The following is an 11925-nucleotide window of genomic DNA, read 5'->3' as shown; positions in this document are numbered from 1 at the left end:
TGAACAAGACATCGTGTCTGAACAAGACATCGAATCTGAACAAGACATCGTGTTTGAACAAGGCATCATATTTGTCAGAAAGACGAGTGTGTAAACAATATAATGTTTGCACAAACATCGTGTCTGAACAAGACATCGTGTCTGAACAAGACATCGTGTCTGAACAAGAGATCGTGTCTGAACAAGACATCGTATCTGAACAAGACATCGTGTCTGAACAAGACATCGTGTATAATAAAAGCAAAATTCGATTATATTATTTTTTAGTGGACTAGGCCTATAGGGGAAACCACTTAAAAAAAAACGCGTCAACAATAGTACCTCATGGGTGACGAGGAAATCTATTGTCGTGATTTTTTATATACTTTTGGTAAAAATTTGGTCGAATAGTTGAAGAGTGTATAAAGAACAAACATACATACATACATACATACATACATTCTATTTTATATATGTAGATATAGAGATTTACATATTTAAAAAAAGTTTTCTTATAACAAAAAATCAAAATAAATCGATATTGACTTTGAGAGTTCAGACTACATGGTCTATATATAGACTTCGCATATAGACGTTTAATCGCATATAAAGTTGGATCGAAACAACTAAATCTTAAAGAAGAATGAGAGTAATAGTAATCAAAATGAGAGTAAATAAAGAATTGTACTACCTTACTTGAGTGAAGTGTGGAAGTAGAAATCTGTACATTGTTTATTTGTAGTTTTTAAGTGTGCAAGTAGAAACCTTCGCTCACATAGCTTCCTCTATGAGGAAGCCAAAACAAATAAAGTAAGAAAGTTTCTACTTGCCCACTTAAAAACGTGTGCAGATTTCTACTTCCACACTTAAAAATTTGCACACTTAAAAACTATGAGGAAGTAATGTGCAAGTGCACCATGTTCTAATTTTATTGAATTTCCGTATTTCTGAACTGATCTTGACGTAGAGTTTCTCGCGGTGAGAGTCGGACAACGGTAGAAATAATTTGTCGGGTAAAGAACGTAAACAGAGTTTTAATAAATTTTGGAAATGATATTGATCGGCCACACTCTAATCTCGGGCGAAGCCGAGACGGGGCACGCTAGTAATTAATATATTAAATAATTAATAATAAATAATTAATAATTAAAAAACAGCAAATATAATTATCCATTTGATATATATTAATAATAACTTATATTTTATTATTAATGTAAATGTATAAACATAAATATTTATATATTTTGCAGTTGCTTTCCAAGAAAAATTGTAAGAATGACTCTGGCAGGAAGGATTGATTTGTACAATTCTTTGGGCTTAACAAACCCAAACTTGATTTTATTAATTCTGGTATTCTTTGCACTGCTACTGAACATACATACAACATATAAAAATTACAAGGAAGAATCTGTTGTTGTTTCTCGGTGTTCTTATTTTAATGAAGATATCCAAAGATCTCTCTATTTAAAGAATAAAGGATCTACAGAATTTATAAAAATACACTTTTGATTGTTGTATAATTGTCAAACAATTGTCTTATAATAAGTTTATTTATACTATAATTGAGTTATAAGATTTAAATAAGTTACCGTTTATTAAGCCTAATTATTGTAAACTATATTCAATAATAAAAATTTTTACTGGATATTATATGTATATTGATATTATTTTATTAAATATTATTGTCAGTGGACCGCTCGACGTTTTCGCGTTGCGCGCCGTGGAAAGTACAAAAATGAGTACACGAAATAACAGTCAGTCCTTTTTATTAAAGTGGGTTACACTGGACTTCGCACTCGCGATTTCGCACTCGCTACATTCCTCCGTTTTCTCGACGTCGATCGTGTATCGCGTGCGAGTTATGATGGCTCACTGCCGTCCCGGACGGAGCAGGCGAGGGATCGCGGCCGGAGCTTCGCGTCGAGGAATTCGGTGACGTGAGAAACGCTCGTTGGCTCCAAATCGTCTATTGGTCGCGGTGCTTGCGATCACGCGAGAAACACCTGTGCCGTTTGCTCGAAAACACACAAAAAAAGGGGGGGAGGAAACCGTCGCGATTTGGAGCCTTTCAAGCGTTCTCGAATAATGCTTGCTGTCTCGTCGAAGTTCGAGAATTTTCAGCTCGCATTTATTCAATTCTCAACATGCCGCCCGCCTCGCATTCGACGGAATGCGAAACGAACGGGGGTTGACAAGGTCGCATAGAGGAGCGTGGAACGTCTTGGTTCAAAGCGTTATATACATATATACATTTGAGAACTTAACCTATTTTTACAATGTCCTTAAATCTAATGAAAAACGAACGAGCTTAATTCTAACGGGATTCCGCGGTTCCCGGCGGACTGATAGACGCGGGCAACCGACAGATCTGGGTTATTGGTCGTTTTAGCTCGGAATTGGCGGTGCGTAATGTGACGACGCGAACGCGACCGTCAAGTCCGGGATGGACCTGCTGAATCCTTGCGAGTTCCCACTTTGAAGGAGGGAGTAGGTTACTCTTAAGTAAAACTAACTCGTCAACCTTCGGATTATCGTGAGATTCGGTCCATTTCACGCGCTGTTGCAATGAATGTAAATAGTCCGAAGACCAAGAACGCCAGATCTGTTCGAGCATTAATTGTACGTGTTGCCATCGCGACAACCGATTCGCATTGATTTCGAGGACGGATTCCTCCGGTACGCTCGTGAGCGGTCGGCCGATAAGGAAATGACCAGGTGTCAAAGCGGTGTAATCGGACGGATCGTCGCTAAGTGGAGAGATCGGTCGCGAGTTCAAGCAAGCCTCTATCTTACATAAAAGCGTAACGAATTCGGAGCGAGACAGAGTGCGAGCACCAGTCACTCGCCTGAGATGGTGCTTAAAACTCTTCACTCCAGCCTCCCAAAGCCCGCCGAAATGTGGTGCCGCAGGGGGCACGAAATGCCACCGTACGCCGTCGTTAGCGAGAATTTCCTTAAGGGAGGGGTTGTTCACAAGCGCGCGGAAGCTGCGTTGGAGCTCGCGGTCAGCACCCACAAAATTCGTGCCATTATCGCTGTACATGTCCGATGGCAGTCCGCGGCGACTGACAAACCGTTGAAATGCCGCGAGGAATCCATCGGTGGAGTAATCCTCCACACTTTCAAGGTGGATCGCCTTAGTGGCGAGACAAACGAACACCGCGACGTAGTGTTTGCTCCCCTTTTGGCCGCGACCGACAACGGGGGTAATGTTCATAGGTCCGGCGTAATCTATGCCCGTGTGAGAGAACGGAGGAGCAGGATTTACTCGGGGACTCGGGAGATCACTCATTAATTGCGTCGGAGTTTTCGCGGAATGTCGAACGCATGTAACACATTTATGAATGTGAGATTTGATCATGCTTCGCGCGGAAATTAACCAATAATTTTGACGGAGACATCTAAGCGTGAGTTTAGTCCCTCCATGGAGAGAGCGTCGGTGTGCTTGATCGATCAAAAGTTCGGCAATATGATGTCTAGCAAGTATGACGGGGTGTCGCTCATTGTAACTCAGCGCGGAGTTTTCGAGCCGCCCGCCAAGCCGGATTAATTTATCTTTCCCGATAAAGGGGTGGAGAGAGCGTAAGGAACTTGATCGCGATACAGCGGCGTGAGCGTTCAAAGCCTTCAAGTCATTCGAAAAGCAAGTCGCTTGTGCCGATCGAAGCCAAAAGACGGAGGCTTCGTGAATCTCCTCTGCGGTCAAGGGAGACGATCACCGAAGAGGCGACTTTATTTTTTAAGTTCCGAACGAAACGCCGAATGTACGCGGTAATACGAAGAAGTCGGATCCAGCTCGAGCAGGAGGTGGGCAGATCCCACTCAGGAGCTGAATCGACGAGATGAACGGTAGCTTTACGCGCTTCGGAAGATACCGTTTGTAAAATGTCCTTTTCGGTCGGAGTCGGGGGGATCGGCCACGAGGCCGTGGTCGAGCTAAGCCACCGGGGCCCCGACCACCATAATTCATGATTGACGAGATCGGCGGCAGTAAAGCCGCGCGACGCGCAGTCGGCAGGATTTTCCTGGGAGCGAACGTGTTGCCAACGTACGGTCGGAAGGCGCGTCTGCACCTCGGAGACGCTGTTCGCGACATAGGAATTCCAGCGGGATGGATGTTGTAGAAGCCAAGCTAATACGATTTGGGAATCAGTCCATCCAAATAAGAGAGCTCGCATCAAGCCCGTGGTGTTTCTTACCCATTCTATCAATCGAATTAATAGAACGACGGCGTTAAGTTCCAAGCGTGGAACGCTAACGGTTTTCAATGGCGCGACTTTCGTTTTGGCCGCGAGGAGGATGACTTGAATGTTAGAGGGAGAATGCACGATTCGGAGGAAAACTACCGCGGCGTAAGCGCGAGTGGAGGCGTCCGCGAAGCCGTGCAATTCAACATCGATTTTATCTTGACGCATCCCTGTCCATCGAGGAATGCGTATTTTGCTAATATTAGGCAAGTCTGAAACGTAATTGATCCACTGATGCAGAAGATCATCGGGGATGGGAGCATCCCAATCAATTTTACGGAGCCAGAGCTCCTGCATCAACATCTTGGCCGCGATGACTATCGGTGACGCCCAGCCGAGGGGGTCATACAGCTTTGCAATAAACGATAAAACGAAGCGCTTAGTATGAACTGTCACGGCGTATGGCGAAATTACGAAACGAAACGAATCATCGCGCGGAGACCAAGACAGGCCGAGGACCTTGAGCGTGTCATCGTGGTTGATCGGATAGTCCGAGGATTCCCGTTGGTCCTCTGGAATATCCGTCAAAAGTTCGGCTGAATTCGCGGCCCATTTTCGCAGGGGGAAACATCCGCGATTCATTATGCCCACGAGTTGCTTGCGCTTCTCGAGCAGAGACAGAAGGTCGTCTGCTCCGAAAAGAACATCATCGACGTAGGTCGACTCTTCGATTATATTGACCGCGTCGGGGAAGTCTTTACCTTCGTCGCGAGCTAATTGGATAAGGGAGCGCTGTACGAGAAAAGGCGAAGGTTTTTGCCCGTAGGTCACGGTGAGTAAGCGGTAAAGCCGAATCAACAGACTGTCGGGGGGGCGCCAAAGAATTCGTTGATAGTCCGCGTCATCCCGATGCACGAGTATTTGTCGGAACATTTTAGCAATGTCAGCCATGTACACGTACCGAAAGAGTCGCCAGCGCAGGATTATCGCGGCGATGTCTTGTTGAAGTTTAGGTCCCGCCATTAGAAAATCATTGAGCGAGGTTTTGTCGGTCGATTCGCTAGAGGCATTAAACACGACGCGTAACTTGGTCGTTGTACTCGATTCGCGTAAAACAAAATGATGCGGGATGTATATCGGGGGGTAAGGGGGGCGCTCGTCCGCCCGCACCGACTCCATGTGCCCCATCGATTCGTATTCTCTTAAAAAATCGTGATACTGCGCGGCGATTTCTGGTTTCCGCGCGAGTCGGCGCTCCATATTGGAGTACAGGAAGGAAGCCTTTCGGAATGTGTCGCCGACGCGAGGGGGGCCGTTTTTGAACGGCAAACGCACAATGTAGCGTCCTTGTGAATCGCGAGAATGAGTCGTCGCAAAATGCTTCTCGCAACGTTCGTCCTCTTCGGTGAGAGGAGTTCGAGAGGGGATACGTTCGTCCTCCCAAAAACTTTGAATTAAGGAATTCGTATCCTCGCAGGATACGCAACTCAGGACAGAAGCGGACTCTCCGGCCGGGCGCGCAGGGCCGGCGGGACCGGAGAGGATCCATCCGAAAATTGTAAGCTGGCCCGTCGGAGTGCCAACCGGGCCCTGACGTAGATCGTCGAGTAGCAGAGACCCGTATAAATCCGCGCCGATTAATACATGAATCGGGTGATTACATGAGGGATCAGGATCTGCTAAAGGTAAATCGCGTAGATGTGGCCACATTGCGGCCGGCTTCTGTTGAGAGGCTGTATAAGAAGTGATTCTTTGATATACGTAACCCGAGAAGGGAAATATCGGTCCCTGTTTGTCGCAGGGCGCGAGAGCAAGATTAACTTGTGACCGCGCGACTCCATTAAATTTTTCTCCAAAACAATGTATCTTCAACGCGGCACGATGACGCCTGGTTCGCATCGTCTGACAAAGAGATTCTGATATGAAACTGTATGTCGAGCCTTGATCTAGTAGTGCACGTACTTTAAATGTGCGGCCCTCGATTGTACTTAAACTAACATACGCAGTGGCGAGAAGTACATGAGGCGGTTGTTTCACAAAATCTCGAGTAGCATGCACGTTTTGAACGAACGCTGAGGGCGCGGCCGGTGACTCGGAGGCAGCGGCGACTGACACAGCTGACGGAGCTGAGGACGGCGAATTAATCGCGGAAAGCGTACTTTTAGTACCAGTTTCCGTACCCTCGCGGTGAAGCAGCGAATGGTGAGCTTGGTGGCATTGATTGCACCGTCCTTTACTCGGACAATTGTTTGAAAAATGCTCGGTTCTCAAACAATTAAAGCAACATTTATGCTGTCGCGCGGCGAGTCGACGCTGCTCGACCGACAGACTTAGAAATTTATTACACTTTGCAAGACCGTGGTTTCCGGAACAACGGACGCATTTGACGGGCGAAACCGTATTCACCGAAGCACGAGCTCTATTACCGCGCGCACTATTTGACGCAGATTTGGATTGCGAAGGGTAATCCGCGAGACCGCGAATGCGAAGAGTCAGGAAGTCATGAATCTCTTTATACGTAGGGTACGCATCCGTGTTGCCTCGTTTAAGATTCCATTCATTGCGCGTTCGCGGACTGAACTTTTGCGAGATAATATAAACTAGGAGGTCGTCCCACATATCGACCGGACGATCGAGATTCGTTAACGCGGCGAGAGATGCGGACACACTATCGCGAAGTTTTTTCAACTCGGTCACGTTCTCGTTTTTCATTTTCGGTAAGTCGGCGAACGAATGGATATGCGCGTGAATAATCGCGTTGCGGTTGTCGTATTCGTCGGTAAGAAGTAGCCACGCTGCCTCGTAGTTCGCGTCAGAAATTTGAATGTTATTAATCAACGACGCGGCCTCGCCGGAAAGGCTCGCTTTCAGATAATGTAACTTTTGCGTTCTTGTCAACGATTCACTGTTTGCTACGAGAGACTCGAAGATTCCGCGAAAATTCTCCCATTCAGCGAAAGCACCAGAAAAGTTCGGAAGCGAGATACGAGGCAGATGCAATGACACTCCGGAGTGCGCGTCGCGATAAGAAGACTCGTTACCTCGATACGGCGCGCTCGGGGCGTCGCTACTTAATTTACCGATGACCTCGTGGAGGTGGTCCGTCGCGTCGAGGTAGGCGTCCTCGGCGGCAAGAAATTCCTCGTCCTTGAAGTAGTGGGTCGACTTCTTCTCCTCCGCCGTAGCCGTCTGCAGCAGCTGGACATGGAGGGCTTGCACCTTTTCCCAGAGACCCTCCAAATTCGTCAGTCTCCCCTTCGTCTTAGGGAGAGTGACCTGAGCCTTGGGAAGCTTTTTGAAGTTAATCAGCGACTGTCGTAGCTGGTCAATCGCATTGCCTTGAGCAATGAGTAGATTTTCGAGATCCGAAGACATGTTGAGCAGATGTCTGGATCGTGTAGAAATCTTTCAGACACTTGCGTGTCAATCTTCTTGTCGAGCGAAGACGCTCGTGTGCGACTCCGCGGCGAGTAGCAGGGCGATACTCGCGGGAGGCAGGGACGTCTGGCACGTCTCGGTGCGACTCCGCGGCGAGTAACAGGGCGATACTCGCGGGAGGCAAGGACGTCTGGCACGTCTCGGTGGTCGACTCCGCGGCGAGTAGCAGGTACTCGCGGGAGGCAGGGACGTATAGCACGTCGCAAAGCAGGGCGCCGTCGGGCGGCGGATGCGTATCGCAAGGAGCACGATACGTTTGCTGGAGGTCCCGCAGGAGCCTCCGAAGCACTTCACAAAATCACAAGGCACCTATCTTTAGGAGAGCGGGTGTGGTGCGCTCAATGTTCGGAGTGAGCCACGGAGTCGAGAACGCGTAGGCGGCGAACTCCGTTTTCGAGCGAGTCGAGCGGGCGCGCCGATTCGTCAATCTCGGCGTAGCACAACGCGAGCACTTTTGAGGCGGTCGAACTGTCTATGCCGGTCTTTTATGTCGATCCGGCTCGAAGGACCATTAAATGTCAGTGGACCGCTCGACGTTTTCGCGTTGCGCGCCGTAGAAAGTACAAAAATGAGTACACGAAATAACAGTCAGTCCTTTTTATTAAAGTGGGTTACACTGGACTTCGCACTCGCGATTTCGCACTCGCTACATTCCTCCGTTTTCTCGACGTCGATCGTGTATCGCGTGCGAGTTATGATGGCTCACTGCCGTCCCGGACGGAGCAGGCGAGGGATCGCGGCCGGAGCTTCGCGTCGAGGAATTCGGTGACGTGCGAAACGCTCGTTGGCTCCAAATCGTCTATTGGTCGCGGTGCTTGCGATCACGCGAGAAACACCTGTGCCGTTTGCTCGAAAACACACAAAAAAAGGGGGGGAGGAAACCGTCGCGATTTGGAGCCTTTCAAGCGTTCTCGAATAATGCTTGCTGTCTCGTCGAAGTTCGAGAATTTTCAGCTCGCATTTATTCAATTCTCAACAATTATATTATACTAGCTGGTTACCCGGGCTTCGCCCCGGAGGACATATGTAATAAGACACGCAAATAGTCTCTCTCTCTCTCTCTCTCTCTCTCTCTCTCTCTCTCTCTCTCTCTCTCTCTCTCTCTCTCTCTCTCTCTCTCTCTCTCTCTCTCTCTCTCTCTCTCTCTCTCTCTCTCTCTCTCTCTCTCTCTCTCTCTCTCTCTCTCTCTCTCTCTCTCTCTCTCTCTCTCTCTCTCTCTCTCTCTCTCTCTCTCTCTCTCTCTCTCTCTCTTCTCTCTCTCTCTCTCTCTCTCTCTCCCTCTCTCTCTCTCCCCTCTCCTCTCCCTCTCCCTCTCCCTCTCCCTCTCCCTCTCCCTCTCCCTCTCCCTCTCCCTCTCCCTCTCCCTCTCTCTCTCTCTCTCTCTATCTCTCTCTATCTCTCTCTCTTATTTCCCGAAAAATTAGAAAAATTGGAAAAATCGGTTTCCAGAAAATCGATAACAAAAAACTATACACATAGTGGCACTCCCCGGAAAATTCTACCCTTATTTCATATACTTTTGGTAAAAATTCGGTTCAGGGGTTTGAGATTCGGTCAATTATTTCTCGAAAAATTAAAAGAATTAAAAAAACCGGTTTCCAGGAAATCGGTAACGAAAAACTATACACATAGTGGCACTCCCCGGAAAATTCTACCCCTATTTCATATACTTTTGGTGAAAATTCGATTCAGGGGTTTGGGCTGGGCGTTGATGAGTGAATGAGTGAGTGAGTGAGTCAGGACATCTTCCTTTATATATATAGATTATAAATTATTATATATTAATTTTATATATAATTCTAAATTTAATTTTAATTCATTGATTAAATGTTGATTTGCTTAACCTAAGTATAAAAATATTAAAGTACTAATATACAAAGAATTATTTTTTTATATATTAAATAGTGTCTGATAAAGATTTATCATAAACAAAAAATTTAAAAAATTTTTTTTTTATTTTTTTATTATTTTACCATGTAATTAAATATACATTTCTTTATATACGTGATTTTTAACATGTTTATTTTCTCTTTGATTACCAAGATAAACTTTCAATGACTGCCAAGAACGTACTCGTGAAAAAGCAACATAAAGTTGTCCGTGATTAAAAACATTTTTACGAAGATCAATTCCTACTTTGTCAAATGTCTGTCCTTGAGATTTATTAATTGTCATAGCAAAAGCTAATTTTATTGGAAATTGTTTTCTTTTAAAGGTAAAAGGATATACGTTTTCACAATACAATGTTATACGATTTAAGAAAACAATATCTTCTGCTTTGTCACCTGTCAAAATCTTGCATTTTAATAAATTATTTTCAAGCTCAAGAACTATTAATCTAGTACCATTACAAAGACTTTCATTAATGCTAAGATTTCTAATCAACATAACAATACAATTTGGTCTTAAACGCAACTCGTGAGGAGGAAGACATACTGGAGAAAGACTATTTAAATACTCTGGTAATAAAGATTCAACAATACCATCATTATCATCACAATTTACAGCACTATCTACACTTGTATAAATTCGCTCGCCACTTACATCTAATAATTCAACAACTCGTTTATTAATTTCGTCTACATCGACATTTCTTGCAGAGAGTATCGCTCTTTTAGCTATTTTATCAAATTCTTTTTTACGAATTACATTGCCATATATATCTGCTACAATATCTGAATCAATTGGTGCTACACAACATTCAGGAACTTCCATATTATCTTCAGAATCATTTAATAGCCCATTACCCATATCCAATAAAAATTTTGCAAATTTAATTTCTTCTAGAAAAACTCGCATATTTTGCGTTAAAGAAAAATTTAAGAAATATTTCCAAGTATAGCTAAATTTAATAGAAAGATTTACTATTTCACTTCGAGTCCTTCGTATCTTGATCGGAAGAAGTTGTCTAAAATCACCACCTAATATGATAATTTTTCCACCAAAAGGTAAATCGTTATTTATAATATCACGCAACGTTCGATCTACTATTTCTAAAGCGTATCGAGGTGCCATAGGCGCTTCATCCCAAATAAAAATATCTATTTCTTTCAAATATTTAGCTTCTTTTGATTGAATTTTAATAACGGATGACGAATCATTAAGTAATGGAACTGGCAAGCCAAATGTTTTATGAACTGTTTTTCCTTCAGGAAGTAATGTTGCTGCAATCCCTGTAAAAGCCATAGTACATACACGTTTACTTCGAATTTTGGCTAAATAATAAATAGTTGTATATACAAACGTTTTACCCGTTCCACCAGGACCATCAATATAAAAGCAATTTCTATTATTATTATCATCTAATCTGTTTAACACAGTATCAACTATTTCTTTTTGCTCATTATTTAATTGACTATACTGTCTCGTACCAATTTCTGTAATTTGATCAAGTGTCATATAATCTTCCTCTTCAACATTGTCTATCAATTGTTCCATTTGTGGAAAGTCAGCAAGACTTTTACCTTCAGCGCGAAGCATAGCGTTAATTGTAATATATGCTTTTCTTTGTCCTTGTAATATACCAATATGTCGCGAGTAATCTTCCGACATCGCTATTTTAAATCTTTCCCAAAGTTCTTCTGGATATAATGGTTGACAATGTAGTAAAATTCGTATAAATAATCTACGAAGTTGTCGTGGCATCATCCACTTAACAGCTTCATCCATAGCTCGTATCCATTTATCATCATCTTCAATCAAACCTAAAGCTAAACATGTAGCTGTAAATGTTTCATAATTTTGTCCATTAATAGTCCTTAGATCTTCAAAACTTATAGCTCCCTTAACAGTGAGTAACAATAATCGTAAATGAAATAATTCTATTTGAGTTGGACTAATGGAATACATTCGTCCTATACAATTAAAATGACTACTACGTTTAACCCAACGTGAAACATTTCGACCATTAACTTTTTCTTTTTTAAATGTATAATGACATGGAATTTCTGTATATAAATAATTTTTTGCTTCCATATCACGTAAATTTAGTGCAAAATAGTCTATTAACATAGTAACTTGATTTAAAGCAGAAGAAATTGCATCTTCATTGCATTCATTTTCAATAGTTATGTTTTGTTCATTAGGTAAGTGAACAGGCAAACGTATTACAGCATGACTTTTATCTTGTAATTTTTTTTCAAGAATACGCCAGCTCGCTTTTACTGGTCCTACATAACAAGCTTCGATATAATTGTGTATCTCATTATGATCTAAAACTATATTTTCTGTCACTGGTTCAATTGTTATAGCAGCAGCGTCATGACCTTTATAAATATACTTATAAAGATATTTAACTGATTTAATACTTGAAACTATCTCA

At 43.6% G+C, this 11925-nt stretch overlaps 1 protein-coding gene across 1 annotated transcript; it reads right to left on the bottom strand.

The window, feature by feature from the left end:
- Positions 1–4178: 4178 nt before the first annotated feature.
- LOC139781498 (uncharacterized) lies at positions 4179–7541 on the bottom strand (the record flags this gene model as incomplete). The annotated part of the gene is made up of 2 exons (XM_071720348.1): positions 7247–7541; positions 4179–5899 (listed from the first exon to the last, which is right to left on the bottom strand). Coding segments are annotated over exons 1-2 (2016 nt in total), but the record flags the coding sequence as incomplete, so codon positions are not given.
- Positions 7542–11925: the final 4384 nt, after the last annotated feature.

This window comes from Temnothorax nylanderi, unplaced genomic scaffold (genome assembly GCF_030848795.1).
Source record: "Temnothorax nylanderi isolate EJ_2023f unplaced genomic scaffold, tnyl_v1.0 TNYL_tig0341_pilon, whole genome shotgun sequence".
NCBI classification, from domain to species: domain Eukaryota; kingdom Metazoa; phylum Arthropoda; class Insecta; order Hymenoptera; family Formicidae; genus Temnothorax; species Temnothorax nylanderi.
Note: the sequence above shows the minus strand (reverse complement) of the source record. Positions and strands in the feature narration are given on the sequence as shown.